The following is a 17450-nucleotide window of genomic DNA, read 5'->3' on the forward strand; positions in this document are numbered from 1 at the left end:
AACCTTGAACGGACCTGGGCCGTGGAGCAATGGCAGACAGTGTAACACTGGAGCAGAAGTCCATCATGGTAGGGCAGGCAGAGCAGGGAGCCATGGCAGGGCAGGCAGAGCAGGGAGCCATGGCAGGGCGACAGAGCAGGCAGAGCAGGGAGCCCATGATTGGTCTCCTTGGCCATGACATGACAGGCAGAAAGTTCATGATAGGCCTCTTTGGCCATGACATGACGGGCAGAGAGTTCATGATAGGTCTCCTTGGCCGTAACATGATGGGCAGGGAGTTCATGATTGGCCCCTTGGGACGTTACATGGCAGGGAGAGGGTTCAGAGGTAGCCTTCATGACTGTGACAGGATGGGTAGAGAGTTCATAGGAGGACGCTGCCCCCTTAGGAGGTTCTGCAGCCAGAGACGCCACCTCCGGGGGCATTGGCGCAGACTTATGGTCAAACGAGATATCTGGAGTAGACTCATGAGCAGATAGGACGGTGGGTTCATGAATGGACGCCACCTCCTTAGGAGATTCTACAGTGTATGCTGACACCTCAGGAGATATTGGCGCAAACTCTCGGACAGGAAAGGCCTCTGGCACAGACCCATGGACAGACGAGGCCTTAGGAACAGACTCGTGGTCAGGCGAGCCTTCTGGAGCAGACTCGTGGTCAGACACGGCCACTGGAGCAGACTTGTGGTCAGATGAGGCCTCTGGAGCAGACCTGTGGTCAGACGAGACAGTGAGTTCATGGGTGGACGCCGCCTCCTTTGGAGGATCTACAGCATAAGCTGACACCTCTGGAGGCATAGGCGCAAATTCTTGGACAGGAGAGGCCTCTGGCATAGACTCGTGGTCAGACGAGGCCTCTGGGGCAGACTGGTGGTCAGACGAGGCCTCTGGAGCGCAGTGTGTAGCCCACACGCTCAAAATGGCAACAGCCACTGGGAGCTGAGACGAGACCTGGCAAGGCTTTGGAAAGGCGGCTAAGACTTGACGAGGCTCTGGGATGTTAGCTGATACGTGACGAGGCTCTGGAAGGTCAGCTGAGACATGATGAGGCTCTAGGAGGTCAGCTGAGACGTGACGAGGCTCTAGAGGATCAGCTGAGAGGTGATGTGGCTTTGGAAGGTCAGACGAGACCTGGTGAGGTTCTGGCATGACGGCCGTGGCTTGACGAGGCTCTAGAATAGCAGCCATGTCATGAAGAGGCTCTGTTAGGAGCGCAGCTGTGTCTTGACTTGACTGAAGGAGGTCTGTCGTGACTTGACTTGACTCAGGGAGGTCTGCCATGACTTGGCTTGATTCAGAAAAATCAACAATGACTTGACTCGACACGTGAAGACCAGCTGTGACTTGACTTGGCTCATGAAGGTCAACTGTGACTTGACTTGGCTCAGGAAGATCAGCTGTGGCTTGAAACACATTCAGAACATTAGTTCACAAGACTTTTGAGAACTGGATGTGGTAGGCTAGAGTTTTTTCTACAAAATAATGTGAAAATCATCTCATTCACTTGTTTACAGAAAACAATATACTGGTTTTAATTTTCTAAGGCATGTTTTATGATCGAAATGGAATATGCAAGGGAGTGACAACGGCCATGAATATTTAGTGATTCACACCTGAGAGACAAAAGGCCATCCTCTAATGGCCCATCAATGAGACTGTGACTGTCAGGTAGAAACAATGAGAGATTCAAATAATGTTGTTTTAGATCATTTGTATTTTATTTACAATACAGTATAATCAAAACATGCACAATGAAGGTCAAAAGCACATTATTGATGTTACACGTACAGAGACGTGAACAGACTTTGTGTCATTCCTGAAAACTGCTTTCTGAATTCTGTTCAACAAGTGAAACAAGTAAATTATACCTGATATTTAAGTGATTGCTGCTTCTTTCCATGGACTCAAGAAACAAAACTCATCATCGGTAGTCCATTTTACCATAGAATATCAGTGTAGTTGAACATCTGATGTTGGTACAGCACTCTTCATGTAGCATTCATCTGTGGTGCAGGTATCAGATCACTAGAAAAAAAACAAACAAAAAAAAAACATCTCTGAGCATGTTAATATCAGGACCATCTGTAATACATACATAGTATGATTTTGTAGTCATAGACTCACGCATGCTTTATACAATCATAAAAAATTGACATTTTATATCTGAGAAACTAATTATTATTGTTTAGCACGTTAAACATCTACTCACAAACAGAGTATTAATAATAAACTAATATTATTTTTATATCCTATTGTTATACAATAAATAAATATGATTTTATAGTCATAAACACAAGCATGCTTTGTATGTATTATACAAAACAAAACCATTTTATGTCTGCGAACCTAATGTAGTATTGTTAAGCACGTCATAAACATCTATTCATGAACAGAGTATATGACAGTAGTTTTGTCTAAACAGTCTTAGACTCTATTATTCAGTGTTACAGTGTAAACACTATTCCTTTTATATTGCGTCATTTTTATTTTATAGAACATTAAAAATCGTTGTGAAACATTTCAATGCAATGAAATGAAACATACTTCATAACGTTTCACTTGATTGCACGTAGTCAGGAATTATAGTTTCGAAAAAATCTAACTACTATAATGTGTACAAGTTATGTCACAGTAACACAACAACTAACGTAAGTAGGCTAATAAAAGAAAGACTTACTCTTTCAGTGGATCTCGCCATGCGTCACATCACGCTCTTTCTCTGAGGGAAATATAAATCTTATTCCTCACAGCGTGTCTTCTTCCAGTAACAAGATGCAAATAGCCGAGATGAACAATGAAGACAAGTCTCGCTTTGTTTACGTTGATGTGGGCTGTACGCCTCATGCACCTCCACGTGGATGATTATAATATCTAAAGTGTAAGTAGCTTGTGGGCGTGATCAAATTAAAAATATTGAGGTCTGACGAGAAAGACTAGACATGGCGTTGGTTTCATACAGATTACTTTAACACATGATATTTGTTTCGACAAGACTGTAACATGAGGGTTAATGTTTGCCTACAACCCACCACTGGCTCTGCACTCCTTTACCCAAATTCATTACTTCAGACTTAGTGCCTTCTAGAAGCTTGTGTTTTGCAAGGGAACTGCACATTATTGTCCTTAGTCACTTTGAAGAATCGGCTAAAAACACATCTCTTCCATCTTTATTTGACCTTCTAACTCTAGCACTCTATATTCTAAATCTGTTCTTTAAAAAAAAAACAAAAAAAAAACTTGACCCTATTAGACATTCTATTAATTTACTAATTTATCTTACTAGCTTCTCTATTTTTTTTATTCTGTTTATCTATTCTAGTTATCTATCTATAAAAAATGCTTGTAACACTAGCTTCCTCTATTCTTTTCTATTCTGTTTTCTCTTTATTTATTCTAGATTAAAAAAAAAACTTAAAAAAAAAAAAAAACTTGCTACAGGTACTGCATTAGGCACATATACACTTATGTTTTTATTCTATATGATCTATATATATGGATATATCTAAAAAGAGACATAATATGTCAAAATGTGTGTTATACATGCATAACCATACTTGGTGTATATTTATGACATTGTGCCAATTTCTGACAGGTTTCATATATTACTCTGCATATATGTAAATATGTGTTTTTACTTTACTGTATATAAGCGTATATTTAACATATTGATATTTCATATATGTACATATATTATATTTGCATCTGGGTCCAGTTAATCCAGTTAAGCTGGCTGACTATTGATAGAAAAAGAAAAGAAAAAAAAAACTGCATCATGATTAAAGTAAGCAAACACTGAGCATTTCACAGTCATGTTAAAGAGAAAGACATTCTCAGAGTGAGGTATCCTAAATATATCATTACTTTACATGAATATTAATACATAAAAACTGCAGACTTACTCAAACAGTCCCCACCAGACCACCCTGGGCGACACTCTGTGCAGTACTGTCCTTTTACAAAGAAATCGTCCCTTGGGCCCCATGTGCCATTGTTACAGCGCTTGCAGTTCTCAAATATGCTGCAGCCTGAAGAGGACAAAGGAAAACAACCTGAATTAAAAAGAGGCATTAAAGATTAGAGTTTGGTTCTGATGAACTAGCTTAGATGTAGTAAATCGCTTTGAAGTTTTCCATGTTTTCTGCCATTATCTGTAACTAAACCACCCCTTGTGGCCAGAATGAAGACATTAGCATTACCCACAATGACAAATCATCAATGTCATGATAAGGGGAGTTCCCTAATAAACTGCATGATAAACTTCTCCAGAGGCAGACTTTTAATTATGAGTCCATGCAGCAGTGTGGTCTATGTGTCACCAACGTGTGGATTTAGAGAAGGACTGGAAGGGCTTAGGGACTATTTGGGATATGGCTAGTAACATTAACAGAACATACAGAACATTTGCTCTGTCTTGCCTATTGCGGGGCAGGTCTTTGACCACATTTAATACACTCTAAGATGTAACAATAAAATAAATACAAACTGATGATTATTGACATTGCATCCAGTCTGATTAAGCTAATACACAGAGCCTAAATCCACATTTTCAAAACCATTTTGACTGTAAACAGCAGTTGTTTTTAGATTGCAAACATCTGGCTGTTTGCACATACATCGACATCACACAGTCAAAAATGAAGAATGTGACAAACTGTTTCTCAAAATGAATAATTAATTAATTAGAGCAAATGAAGCTATTATTAAACCATGAACAAACTATCAACCATTCATCACAAGAAGAGACCACTGAGAAATAGTTATAAATGTGTTTGTGTGTTATCTGCTCACCAGGATGGATGATGCAGGGATCGCATTCATTTACAGCGTTACGACAGCATGGCACTGCATAACCTACCGGAGACCCCTGAAGAGGACATTTACAGTGGATGACATCATATTCACAGCATCCCCTACACATCACACTCCACTCGGGCCCTGGACAGTAGTTGTACAGGAACCTGTAATCTAACAAGTAAAACATGATATCAGGCAGTACATACTGATGACATTCTGTGTTTAACAAATGACAGTGAGACACATTATTATATTAAAATAATATAATTTTTTAAGGATTCATTGTAAATCAGGGGTCTTGAACGTGTTTCAGGGCAAGGAACACTTAGGTCAGTGTTTCTCAGCCCTGGTCGCCCCCCAGCATGCACATTTTGTATGTCTCCCTTATTTGACAGACCCATTTCAGGTCCTGACGTTTCTTCTAATGAACTCATGAGTTGAATCAGGTTTGTTTGATTAGGGAGACACACAAAATGTGCAGTGATGGGGGGGTGCCCAGGACCAGTGTTGCAAAACACTGCCTTAGGGGATAGAGACATGCACTGTAAAACGTAACAGTTAAATGTACAAAAAAAAAAAAAAAGGTTCATTTGATTTAAATATTACTGAAAGTTATGTTAACTCAATAACTGAGACAGAACTCAAATCAAATGAGTTATGGCAAATTTCTAGTTCCCAGCATGATAATGAGATAATAATTTAATGATTAAGTGATGATCAAGCATTGTTAAAGACACAAGCAGAATCACAGAAGGAAAGATGAACAAGAAGAATTGAAAAAGAGAAGAGATGTGCAGAAACACAAGAACTATGACTGACTTCCAGCCACAGCCTTAGATGAAATCAACTGAAATAAAAGAAGACATTAAATCTCTCAAGATCTCAGCAAAGGATGATCAGCTCCACAAACAGCATTACCAGCTTCACTTATCACTAACCAGATTTACTTTGTTTCTGTCAGACAAAGTTCTTTTTAATAATTGGAATTTTGGATTTTTGCTGATTTTTCCATTAATGCTGATAGCCGATGCCATTACATATACATATATATATAGTCCAAGTCGAGTCTCGATACATGTGATATATATATATGTAATGCCAAGCCAGCAGAGGGAGCCATCACCCGAATACTGACTGCGCGCTCCCTCTGCTGCTTCTACTGCTACTTCCTGTTTGGCAGTATTTAAGGACTCACCATGTGCTCACACATTGCGAAGTATTGCCAGTTTACCTGCCTTACCAAGCGTTTTCTGATTATTCTGATTTGTTTGCACGTGTATGATTCTGCCTCGTTTTCTGACTACCGATTTCTTGGATTACCCTTTCTGGATTGTTGAACTGTGTGGACTGATATCAAGGTTTGACCTTATTGCCTGGCTTTCTCACTACGATTTACGGATTACCCTTGGACTGTCGAAAGAGTGGACTGCTTTCTGGTTAACGACCCATTGCCTGGTTTTACGTGTATGTTTGCTGCTTTGTACAATAAACCTCTGCATATGGATTCTAACGCCGCCTCAGCGCCTTCGTTACAGAATACTTCGCCTCCCTTGAATCCAGCGGAGGTCTCCAACTTGCAAGCAGCGTTTGCTTATCAGAGCGAACTCCTAAAGAATTATCAAGAACAGCTTACGAAGCTGCAGTCTGTCAAAGAACATCTGACACACTACGTGCGAGCCCTCCCTCCACCAATGCCTTCTACGGTAAGCTTTGCTCTCCCTACCAAATTCGATGGCACAGCTGAGCAATGCAAAGGGTTTATTCGACAAGTGAAACTGTATTTTGATTATCAACTTGAACGATTTGAATCTGAAGAGAAAAGATGTGCGTTTCTCATGACGCTGCTCACAGGGAGGGCTCTCGATTGGGCTTCAGCGGTATGGGATGCCGACTCACAGTTTAAGCGATCTGTTGACTATTTCTTGCAACAAATTCAGGAAGTATTCGAATATCCCGCAGGGGGCAGGGATATTTCGAATCAAATCATTCACGCTCGTCAAGGCAACCGCACCGCAGCTGATTACGCCATTGAGTTTCGTACTCTAGCAGCTCAGAGCGGATGGAATGATGTTTCTCTCAAAGCCGTCTTTTACAACAGTTTGAACAGTGATTTACAAACTGAGCTCGCCTGCCGACGAGAGAATTCATCATTTTCAGAACTGGTTAACCTCGCCATTAAACTTGATAATCTCATGAGGCAGACACCCAAACAACGCTCAGCCAAGAGTTATCATCGCAACTCCCCGAGCTCCAGTAACAGAACAAGTACCGATCGAACCCATGCAAATAAACGCTTCACGATTATCTGAGGAGGAACGTACTCGACGCCGTCAAAATCACCTGTGCTTTTACTGCGGTGAACCAGGCCACCGTAGCACTGGATGTCCACTCAAATCCAAGACCTCCTCAAAGGTAAATATCCAAAACCTCTCCATATTACAATACAAATCTTTGACACTGCCGGTTACCATAAGAACTGATACCCTCTCTCTCGATCTGACAGCGATGATTGACTCTGGGGCTGCGTTGAACATCATCAATAAGGACATCGTAGAAAAATTCAACATTCCAACTCAACCATGCATCCCACCCATTCGAATCAAAGCCATCAATGATACTCTCATCGACCACGGCATCCACCATCAAACCAAGACAGTGAAACTGCAGGTTGGATTACTTCATCAGGAGAACATTACCCTGTATGTGGTTGATTCACCCAAGTACAAGATTATCCTCGGATTCCCCTGGCTCTCCATCCATGATCCTGCCATCTCGTGGAATCAAGGAGAATTAACTCACTGGTCACATTTCTGTTTAAGGAACTGTCTTCCTGCTCAACCACAACCCTGTCTCACCACAAGCATTGAAAGTCCAGACACGAAGGTAAAAATCTCCATTCCTGAGCAGTATCAAGATCTATCAGAAGTTTTCAGCAAAACCAAGGCTACCTTACTCCCTCCACACCGGCCATGGGACTGTGCCATTGACCTGCTGCCGAACGCCATGCCACCTAAGAGTAAGGTGTACCCGTTGTCTAGAATGGAGGACCAGGCTATGGAGGAGTACATTGAGGAAGCACTAGAATCAGGTTTCATCCGTGCATCAACATCCCCCGCAGCAGCAGGCTTCTTCTTCGTAGCCAAGAAGGATGGAGGTCTGAGGCCGTGCATCGATTACCGTGGACTCAACAACGTCACAATAAAGTTCCGTTACCCATTGCCTCTTGTACCCCCGGCTCTAGAACAACTGCGGGAAGCCACCATTTACACCAAACTTGACTTACGAAGTGCATATAACCTCATCAGGATCAAGGAAGGAGATGAATGGAAGACTGCATTTCTCACCACTAGGGGGCACTACGAATATCAGGTGATGCCGTATGGGTTAGCCAACGCCCCAGCTGTATTTCAGTCATTCATAAATGAAATTCTGAAGGACTTCATGAACAAGTTTGTAATCGCCTACATTGACGATATCCTGATTTACTCCAAGTCAGAGACAGAACACATCACTCACGTGCATGCAGTCTTATCCCGTCTACTGGATAACCAATTGTATGTCAAGGCAGAGAAATGTGAATTCCACGTCCACCAGACATCCTTCCTGGGCTATGAGGTCAGTCACCAGGGGGTCAAGATGGATCCCACGAAGATTCAGGCAGTCACAGGTTGGCCTCAACCCTCAACCATTAAGGAGCTTCAGAGATTTCTGGGCTTCGCAAATTTCTACCGACGATTCATACGTAATTATAGCACCATAGCTGCTCCTCTTACCTCACTGTTAAAGAACAAACCCAAGAAACTCTGTTGGACAGAGGAGGCAGATCGAGCGTTTTCCGCACTCAAGACAAGTTTCACGTCAGCCCCTATTCTGAAGCACCCCAATCCCGAATTACCGTTTGTCGTGGAGGTGGATGCATCGGACTGTGGAATTGGAGCCATTCTCTCTCAACGTCATGGTCAACCAGGCAAACTCCATCCTTGCGCCTTCTACTCCAGAAAACTCACCAGTGCCGAACGAAATTACGACGTTGGAAACAAGGAGCTGTTGTCCATGAAAGCAGCTATCGAAGAGTGGCGACACTGGCTGGAGGGCGCTCGTCATCCCTTCCAAGTAATCACAGACCACAAGAACCTCAAGTATATCAAAGGTGCAAAGAGACTAAATCCACGCCAGGCTCGATGGGCTCTCTTTTTCACCCGGTTTAACTTCACAGTCACTTACCGACCAGGCAGCAAAAATAGCAAGGCAGATGCTCTCTCCACCGGAACCCATCCTTCCACCCACCGTCATTCTGGCCCCTGTCTCATGGGATATCATGGAGGAAATCCAACGCAGACACAATCAAGATCCACCACCACCACAATGTCCACCTAATAAGCACTACGTACCCCAAGAAATGCGTCACCAAGTACTCCAATGGGTCCACACCTCTCTCAGTGCTGGCCACCCAGGTATATCACGAACTCTAGATCTCCTAAAGAACTCATTCTGGTGGCCATCCATGACCAAAGACACCGCTACCTATGTCAAATCCTGCCAGATCTGTGCTCAATCTAAGACCCCCAAGGAACTACCGTCAGGTCTACTCCAGCCCTTACCTATTCCACAACGCCCCTGGTCCCATCTATCAATCGATTTCGTCACTGACCTGCCACCTTCCCAGGAGTTCACAGCCATACTGGTAATCATCGATCGTTTTTCCAAATCCTGCCGTTTAATTCCTTTGAAAGGTCTCCCCACAGCCATGGAAACTGCCTTAGCCCTCTTCCACCATGTCTTCCGTGTCTATGGCTTACCTGAGGACATTGTAAGCAACAGAGGAACTCAGTTCACATCCCAAGTCTGGAAAGCCTTCTGCAAGCAACTCGACATTAATGTCAGTCTCACCTCAGGTTACCATCCTCAGAGTAATGGCCAGGTGGAGAGATTAAATCAGGAGATCGGTCGATATCTTTGCACCTATTGCAGTCGTGAGCAACACAGATGGTCAGAGTTTCTCCCCTGGGCTGAATATGCCCAAAATTCACTCACCCATTCCTCTACAGGCCTCACCCCCTTTCAGTGTGTCCTGGGGTTTCAGCCGCCGATGTTCCCGTGGTCAGGTGAACCGTCTTCAGTGCCGGCAGTCGATGACTGGATTAAGCGTAGCGAGAGGGTGTGGGACAGGGCCCATGTGCGTCTCCAGCGGGCTGTAAGGAATCAGGAGATTCAGGCCAACAGACGCCGCCTGCCACACCCTCCCTACCAACCTGGACAGCGGGTCTGGCTCTCTACACGGGACATCAAGCTGCGGCTGCCCAGCAGGAAGCTCAGCCCAAGGTATGTAGGCCCATTTAAAATTCTTAAACGAATTAATGAAGTTACATACCAGCTTGAGCTTCCTCCTAACTACCGTATCTCTCCCTCCTTCCATGTATCGCTCCTCAAACCGGTCCACCCGGAGGCTGACCCCGGCCAGATGGCCCCAGAACCGCCGCCACCCCTGGAAGTGGACAGCTTGCCTGCATATCAGGTGAAGGAGTTGCTGGACTCTCGGCGTAGAGGGGGTCAGCTCCAGTATTTGGTGGACTGGGAGGGCTATGGACCTGAGGAGAGGTCATGGGTAGCCGCCAACGACATTCTGGATCCGTCTCTCATAGAGGAATTCCACCGAGCCAGACCCGACCGTCCAGCACCACGACCACGGGGACGTCCTTGTCGAGCTCCAGGAGTCGCTCCTAGAGGGAGGAGTTCTGTAATGCCAAGCCAGCAGAGGGAGCCATCACCCGAATACTGACTGCGCGCTCCCTCTGCTGCTTCTACTGCTACTTCCTGTTTGGCAGTATTTAAGGACTCACCATGTGCTCACACATTGCGAAGTATTGCCAGTTTACCTGCCTTACCAAGCGTTTTCTGATTATTCTGATTTGTTTGCACGTGTATGATTCTGCCTCGTTTTCTGACTACCGATTTCTTGGATTACCCTTTCTGGATTGTTGAACTGTGTGGACTGATATCAAGGTTTGACCTTATTGCCTGGCTTTCTCACTACGATTTACGGATTACCCTTGGACTGTCGAAAGAGTGGACTGCTTTCTGGTTAACGACCCATTGCCTGGTTTTACGTGTATGTTTGCTGCTTTGTACAATAAACCTCTGCATATGGATTCTAACGCCGCCTCAGCGCCTTCGTTACAATATATATATATATATATGCACACACACACACACACACACACACATATATATATATATACCAGCCATATTGTTACGGAGTGAAGGATGCGTGAAGCAGGCGGATCCAAATGCAAGCTTTTATTAAGGGACATCAACAGAGACATGGTCATATAACAGGAAGGGTCAGACAATGGCAAACAGGTATGAGAAGGCTAGACAAAAGAGTAGTCTGTAAGGCAGGTGAGGGTCGATCCACGGCGAACGTAATCCAAGTGGCTAGGCAAAAGAGGAAATCAGAATAGACAGAGTTCCAATAGGCTGGCAGCGAAACAGATAAGGAAGATATAACAAGGCATAGACTCTTGATTAACAAAAGTGGCTCCATACAGTTGCTAACACAATGCGAGTGCTAACCGCAAAACAATACTCGGCCAATAGTGAGAGGAAGTCCAAGGCTTATATAGAGTCTCTGATTGGATGCAGGTGATAAGCGCAATGAATGATAGAAAACGTTGTCCGGGGTGTGGTGCAACAGTCACGGTAATGTCAGTGTAATGTGAATGTCAAAGCGACCTTTGGTAGAGAGCGGACTGGCGTAGAGGACCAGATTCGTGACAGAGACCCCCCCACCAAGGAGCGGCTTCTAGATGCTCCAAACACAAAACAATCCAAGCAAGTGGTGGAACGGGGGTGGGACAAGGCATGGGATGGAGGGCCAGGTCCATGTGGAGGATCTGGGGACTGAGGCAGGACCGGCAGAGCAGAGAACCAGGGCGGAGCCTGCGGGACAGGCAGGGCTGAGGGCCACCAGAACAGGTCAGACAGACCAGGAGCCCTCCAGGGCAGAGCAGACAGAGCAGGTGCCCTCCAGGGTGGAGCAGACTGAGCAGGAGCCCTCCAGGGTGGAGCAGACGGGATAGACGCCCTCCAGGGCGGAGCAGATGGGACAGGCGCACTCCAGGGCAGAGCAGACACCCACGGCATAGACTGGTACCTGGGGAAAACAGGGACAGAAGAGGCAAACAGAGTAATAAAGAGAGAGGCAGGGAAAACAGTAGGTCTTATTAGCGTGTCTTTTGCTGAGACAGATGGGGCAGATAGTTCTATGACGGCCTCAATAGCCGTGACAAGACGGGCAGAGAGTTCATTAATGGCCTCCATGGTCGGAACAGGACAGACAGAGAGTTCATACATGGCCTTCATGGCCTTCATGCCCGGAACGGGACAAGACGATGATTCACAGGCTGGGTGTGAGTCATTGGGCACTACCACTGTGCAGGGAGCTAGAGCAGACGTGCCCGTTTTGTGAGGTTCCGCAGCCTCAGCTGCCACCTCCGGGGAAACTGCAACAGGCATCACAGCCGCTGAGGATGCCGCAGCAGATGCTGCCACCTCCAGAGGCTCTGCAGCGTAAGCCGCCACCTCTGGAGACTCAATATTGGTATACGTGGCCCCTTTACGAGGTTCTGCAGCCAGAGCTGCCACCTCTGGGGGCACTGACGCAGACTCATGGACAGACAAGGCCTCTGGAGCAGATTCGTGGACAGACGAGGCCTCAGGAGCAGATTCGAGGACAGACGAGACCTCTGGAGCAGACTTGTTGACAGACGAGACCTCTGGGGCAGACTCGTGGACAGGGGCCTACCGCCATTAGGGGAAGAGCCGCAGCGGATGGCAGGATCTCTTTTATGGTCAGGCCTAAAGGCGCTGATGTCAGAGGGAGGCCTGCAGCCCGCACTGACATCAGTGGTGGGTCCATCACACTGGCCATCATGCTAGGTCGAGACTTTGGATGGTCAGACGAGATGTGACAAGGCTCTAGGAGGTCAGACGAGACGTGACAAGGCTCTGGACGGTCAGATGACGCGTGACGAGGCTCTGAGAGGACAGACGAGACGTGACGAGGCTCTGGATAGTGAGACGAGATGTGATGGGGCTCTGGGAGGTCAGACAAAACGTGATGAGGCTCTGGATGGACAGACAAGATGTGATGAGGCTCTAGACGAACGGCCGAGACGTGACGAGGCTCTGGACGAACAGCTGTAACTTGACTCGGCTTAGGAAGACCAGCTCTGACTTGACTCAGGAAACGCAGCTGTAACTTGACTTGACACAGGAACAACAGCTTTGACTTTGCTTGACTCAGGAACAACAGCTGTACCTTGACTTGACACAGAAAAAACAGCTTTGACCTTACTTGAAACGGCTGTAACTTGACTTAACACAGGATATATATATATATATATATATATATAATGTACATGACTCGAGACTCGACTTGGACTCGCGAATTTGAGGACTTGTGACTTGACTTGTGACTTGTCATTGTTGTCAGAGTCTACGCCTTGAGACTTGACTTGGACTTGAGCCCTGTGACTCGGCAAGTCCTTATGGCTTACCTTATATTTAATAATAAATAATAAAAAAAAATAAAATCTGATCAGTAGGCTGGTTACTGAAGTGTATGATCACACTGGTATGATTAGTGCAGTTTTTGGCATTGAGACAAAGACACTAAGTGAGTGCTTCTTAGTGTTTTCATCTACAAAATGTTTAGGATATTTAATCTTTTAGACATTTAAAATGCACATAATGACTATAAACCACTTATAATAATAATAATAATAATAGTAATAATAATAATAAGATGAAGAATAAACACTGATGTATATTGAAACAGCAGTAGCCTAATAATAGGTTAAACCTTTCACGCATAATTCGATTTGTTATCCCTTGTGAAAGCTTGTATGTAGCCTACATATAAATTTCACTCTATTCTTCCTGTTTATCAGCCACTCACTTTCATATCTTTTAGAAGAAATGGATGAATTCACGTATTGTATATACGGCAGGTTACTACATGGTAGCTCACATATAGATCGATAGATAGATAGATGGATAGATAGATAGATAGATTATTTGCCATTGTCACAAGTACAACAAAATTTAAAGTGCTCTCCAGTCAGTGCATCATTCATTCAGTCCAGCCCATCATTTCTTAGCAGTATTGAGAATAGTTATTGTGGTTGAATAGAAACTGTTTTTGAGTCTGTTTGTCCTTGCATTAATTAGTCTGTACCGCCTGCCAGAAGGCAACAGTTCAGACAGGGGGTGGCCAGGGTGTGAAGTGTCCTTTATAATGTTCTGGGCCTTTTTGAGACACCGGGAGCTATGTAGGTCTTCCAGTGAGGGGAGAGGGCAGCCAACAATCTTTTGGGCAGTGTTGATGACCCTCTGGAGTGCTTTCCGCTGAGCTACTGTGCAGCTGGGGTACCAGATACATATGCAGTATGTTAGTAGTAATAATTAGTAGTTAGTAGTAATAGCTCCTAAACCAAGCCATCAACTGTGATCATTATGAACTTGTTTAAAATACATTTACTTACATATATTTGTTTATCTGAATAGCTATAGTTTTACCGTGAATAATTTTGAATGGCTCAACAAAAAATAATTAAATAAACAATAATTCAGTTATTTTATAATAAGAGTATGTTGAAAGCTTTGATAACTATATATCAGCTATAAATCTGTCATGGATGATTGAAGACATAGACAAAGATGATGAATAAAGCTCAAATCAGTATGATTTAACAAACCCACTCACACACTCACACACACGCACACATGCACGCCAAAATACTCAAAATGGCATAACCGTGTGATCAAGCAGAATCAATACCACACACCTTAAGAGTGTGCAGACAGACACTTAGGTACAAGACAAATGAATGAAATAATGATAAACACCTGAGCTAATTAAATGAATTACCATAACAACTAAAGAGTGGTGGGAAAACAGAACAAAGGAGAACATGTGACTAAAGATAACCAAAGTCCATGAAAACCAAACTAATAGTACATGATGACAGTAACTGAAAGTCTGTGACAAAATTAATCACTGCATTTTTTTCCCCAGACAGATGCAGTAGTAACCTTAACATTTTATGTGTTGATTTAACATTTGTAAATGATCTGAAGGAAAGGAGACTGTGAAAATGTTTTAGACTTCCTTGTGTTTGTTTTCATAATCCGACAAATTTGAACAAAGAATTAGGACCCAGGGGAGGCTGCTGCCACTACTGTTGCATGTGCTAGTGATTGATGACAATAGGCTCGTTTGAGATGCGGCTCGTCTCGCCTGAAATGTAGGCGAGAGTAGGCGGCTGCAGTGAGGGGAGGAGTGAAATAAGTGCAGTCAAGACGGACAATTCTGAGCTCTCGAAGTAGAGCAGATACCTACAAGGTCAAAGGTGGACATCGCGTTATCACATTCACCTGCTGTGTTGCTGATAAACATGATATAATTTCAGCTCTGTTGTTTTTATATGAAAATAAATATGATGAACAAGACACTTAAAGTGCTTGCTATTAATTCCATACAAAATGCGTATTTATCATCCATTTTTACTTTCATACAAACATATATTTTTGTTTCTTTTTTATAGATATATGACAACAATCATATATCTCTCACAGAGATCGCACTGGCATAGTGTTTGGGAATATTCATACATAATTTAAACACATAACCACATTATATTTGATTAAAAAATAATATATTTTAGAAGAGAGCGCAACATCACGATTGTCTGAGCTTTAAGCTGTGTTGTCATCCAGGCGTTTCCCATCGTACTTTTGGTCAGCGCAGTCAGTGGAGAGCTTCTGCACCCGACTGCGCAATCTGACAAAGCTCACATTTGCCTCCTCAAAAGTTTAGAGATCTATCGAGTATTTAAATGGCACCAAATTAAGGTGGAACAAATCATAAATTCAGAGATAAAGGCTGCACTGAGAGAGAAATTATGCAGAAATAAGGATACAGTTTTTATTGGACAATATTTATGTACTTAGGCACATAATTTGTTGTTGTAAATGGTAATGTACCTGTTACGAGGTAAACGAGACAAGAGGCGAGCGGATCCACATGCGAGCTTTTATTATATGGACGAGACAAAAGCATGGTCGTACAGGCAGGGTCAAAACAGGAGCAGACAGGTATATCACAGGCAAAACGTAGAGAATAATCCAATAACGATAGATAGTCCGTAAAGGCAGGTGGCGAACAGTCGAAAACGGGAAATCAGGAACTCAGGAAACAAAACAAAACACAGGGAATTAGAAACTCGGAACAGGAACTAGGAATACTAGGAATACAACGATACAACAATTCAACAATCCGTGAAGAGCACTGGGAAGGACCGGGGCTTTATAGAAAGCCTGATTGGTCACGGGGGCTGACGCAATCAGTGCGGTGGAGGATGGGAGATGCAGTCCGAAGTGCAAAGTAACAGTCAAAGTGAAATGGAAAGGTAAGAGTGACATCTGGTAGTGAGCGGTCCGCAGAGCACCGACCAGATTCGTGATATAGCCCCCCCCCCCAAGGAGCGGCTTCTAGACGCTCGAAGGAAACAACAGTCCAGGGGAGCGGTGGGGCGGGAGCGAGACAGGGCGAGGGTTGGAGGGCCAGGTCCATGTGGGAGGCCCAGTGATTGAGGCAGGACCGACAGAGCAGGTACCCTCCAGGGCGGGGCCGGAGGCGGAGCAGGAGCCCTCCAGGGTGGAAGCAGAGCAAGAGCCCTCCAGGGCGGAGCCGGAGGCGGAGCAGGAGGCACAGGAGCCTTGGACTTGGAGTCGGAGCAGGAGGCGCAGGTACCCTCCAGGGCGGAGCCGGAGGCAGAGCAGGAGGCGCAGGAGCCCTCCAGGGCGGAGCCGGAGGCGGAGCAGGAGGCGCAGGAGCCCTCCAGGGCGGAGCCGGAGGCAGAGCAGGAGGCGCAGGAGCCCTCCAGGGCGGAGGCGGAGCAGGGGCCCTCCAGGGTGGAGGCGGAGGCGGAGGCGGAGGCGGAGCAGGAGGCGCAGGAGCCCTCCAGGGCGGAGCCGGAGGCAGAGCAGGAGGCGCAGGAGCCCTCCAGGGCGGAGCTGGAGGCAGAGCAGGAGGCGCAGGAGCCCTCCAGGGCGGAGGCGGAGCAGGAGCCCTCCAGGGCGGAACAGGAGGCGTAACAGGAGGCGCCGAGGCCCTCCAGGGCGGAACCGGAGGCAGAGCAGGAGGCGCAGGAGCCCTCCAGGGCGGAACAGGAGGCGTAACAGGAGGCGCCGAGGCCCTCCAGGGCGGGACCGGAGGCAGAGCAGGAGGCGCAGGAGCCCTCCAGGGCGGAGGCGGAGGCGGAGCAGAAGGCGCAGGAGCCCTCCAGGGCGGAACAGGAGGCAGAACAGGAGGCGCCGAGGCCCTCCAGGGCTGAGCAGGAACCCGCGTCATGAACTGGGACCTGGGGAGAGCAGCGATAGAGGAGGCAGAGAGAATAAGGGGAGAAGCAGAGAGAGCACAGGTTAACGCCGCCTCCTTAGGAGGTTCTACGGCGAGTGCCGACTCCTCAGGAGGCATGGGCGCAGCTTCTCCAACGGAAGAGGCCTCTGGAGCGGACTGGAGACCAGACGGGAGCTCTGGAGCAGGCTTGTGATCAGACGGGAGCTCTGGAGCAGGCCTGTGATCAGACGGGA

The 17450-nt window shown here is 45.7% G+C and overlaps 1 protein-coding gene across 1 annotated transcript in view; it reads right to left on the minus strand.

The window, feature by feature from the left end:
- The window catches only part of pamr1b (peptidase domain containing associated with muscle regeneration 1b), a 137942-nt gene that overhangs the window by 110113 nt on the left and 10379 nt on the right, over nucleotides 1–17450 (minus strand). Inside the window, 2 exon segments of the mRNA XM_051104763.1 lie at nucleotides 3899–4024; nucleotides 4788–4964. Of these exon segments, the coding sequence (XP_050960720.1) occupies nucleotides 3899–4024; nucleotides 4788–4964 (303 nt within the window).

Source organism: Labeo rohita, unplaced genomic scaffold (genome assembly GCF_022985175.1).
Source record: "Labeo rohita strain BAU-BD-2019 unplaced genomic scaffold, IGBB_LRoh.1.0 scaffold_79, whole genome shotgun sequence".
Lineage (NCBI taxonomy): Eukaryota > Metazoa > Chordata > Actinopteri > Cypriniformes > Cyprinidae > Labeo > Labeo rohita.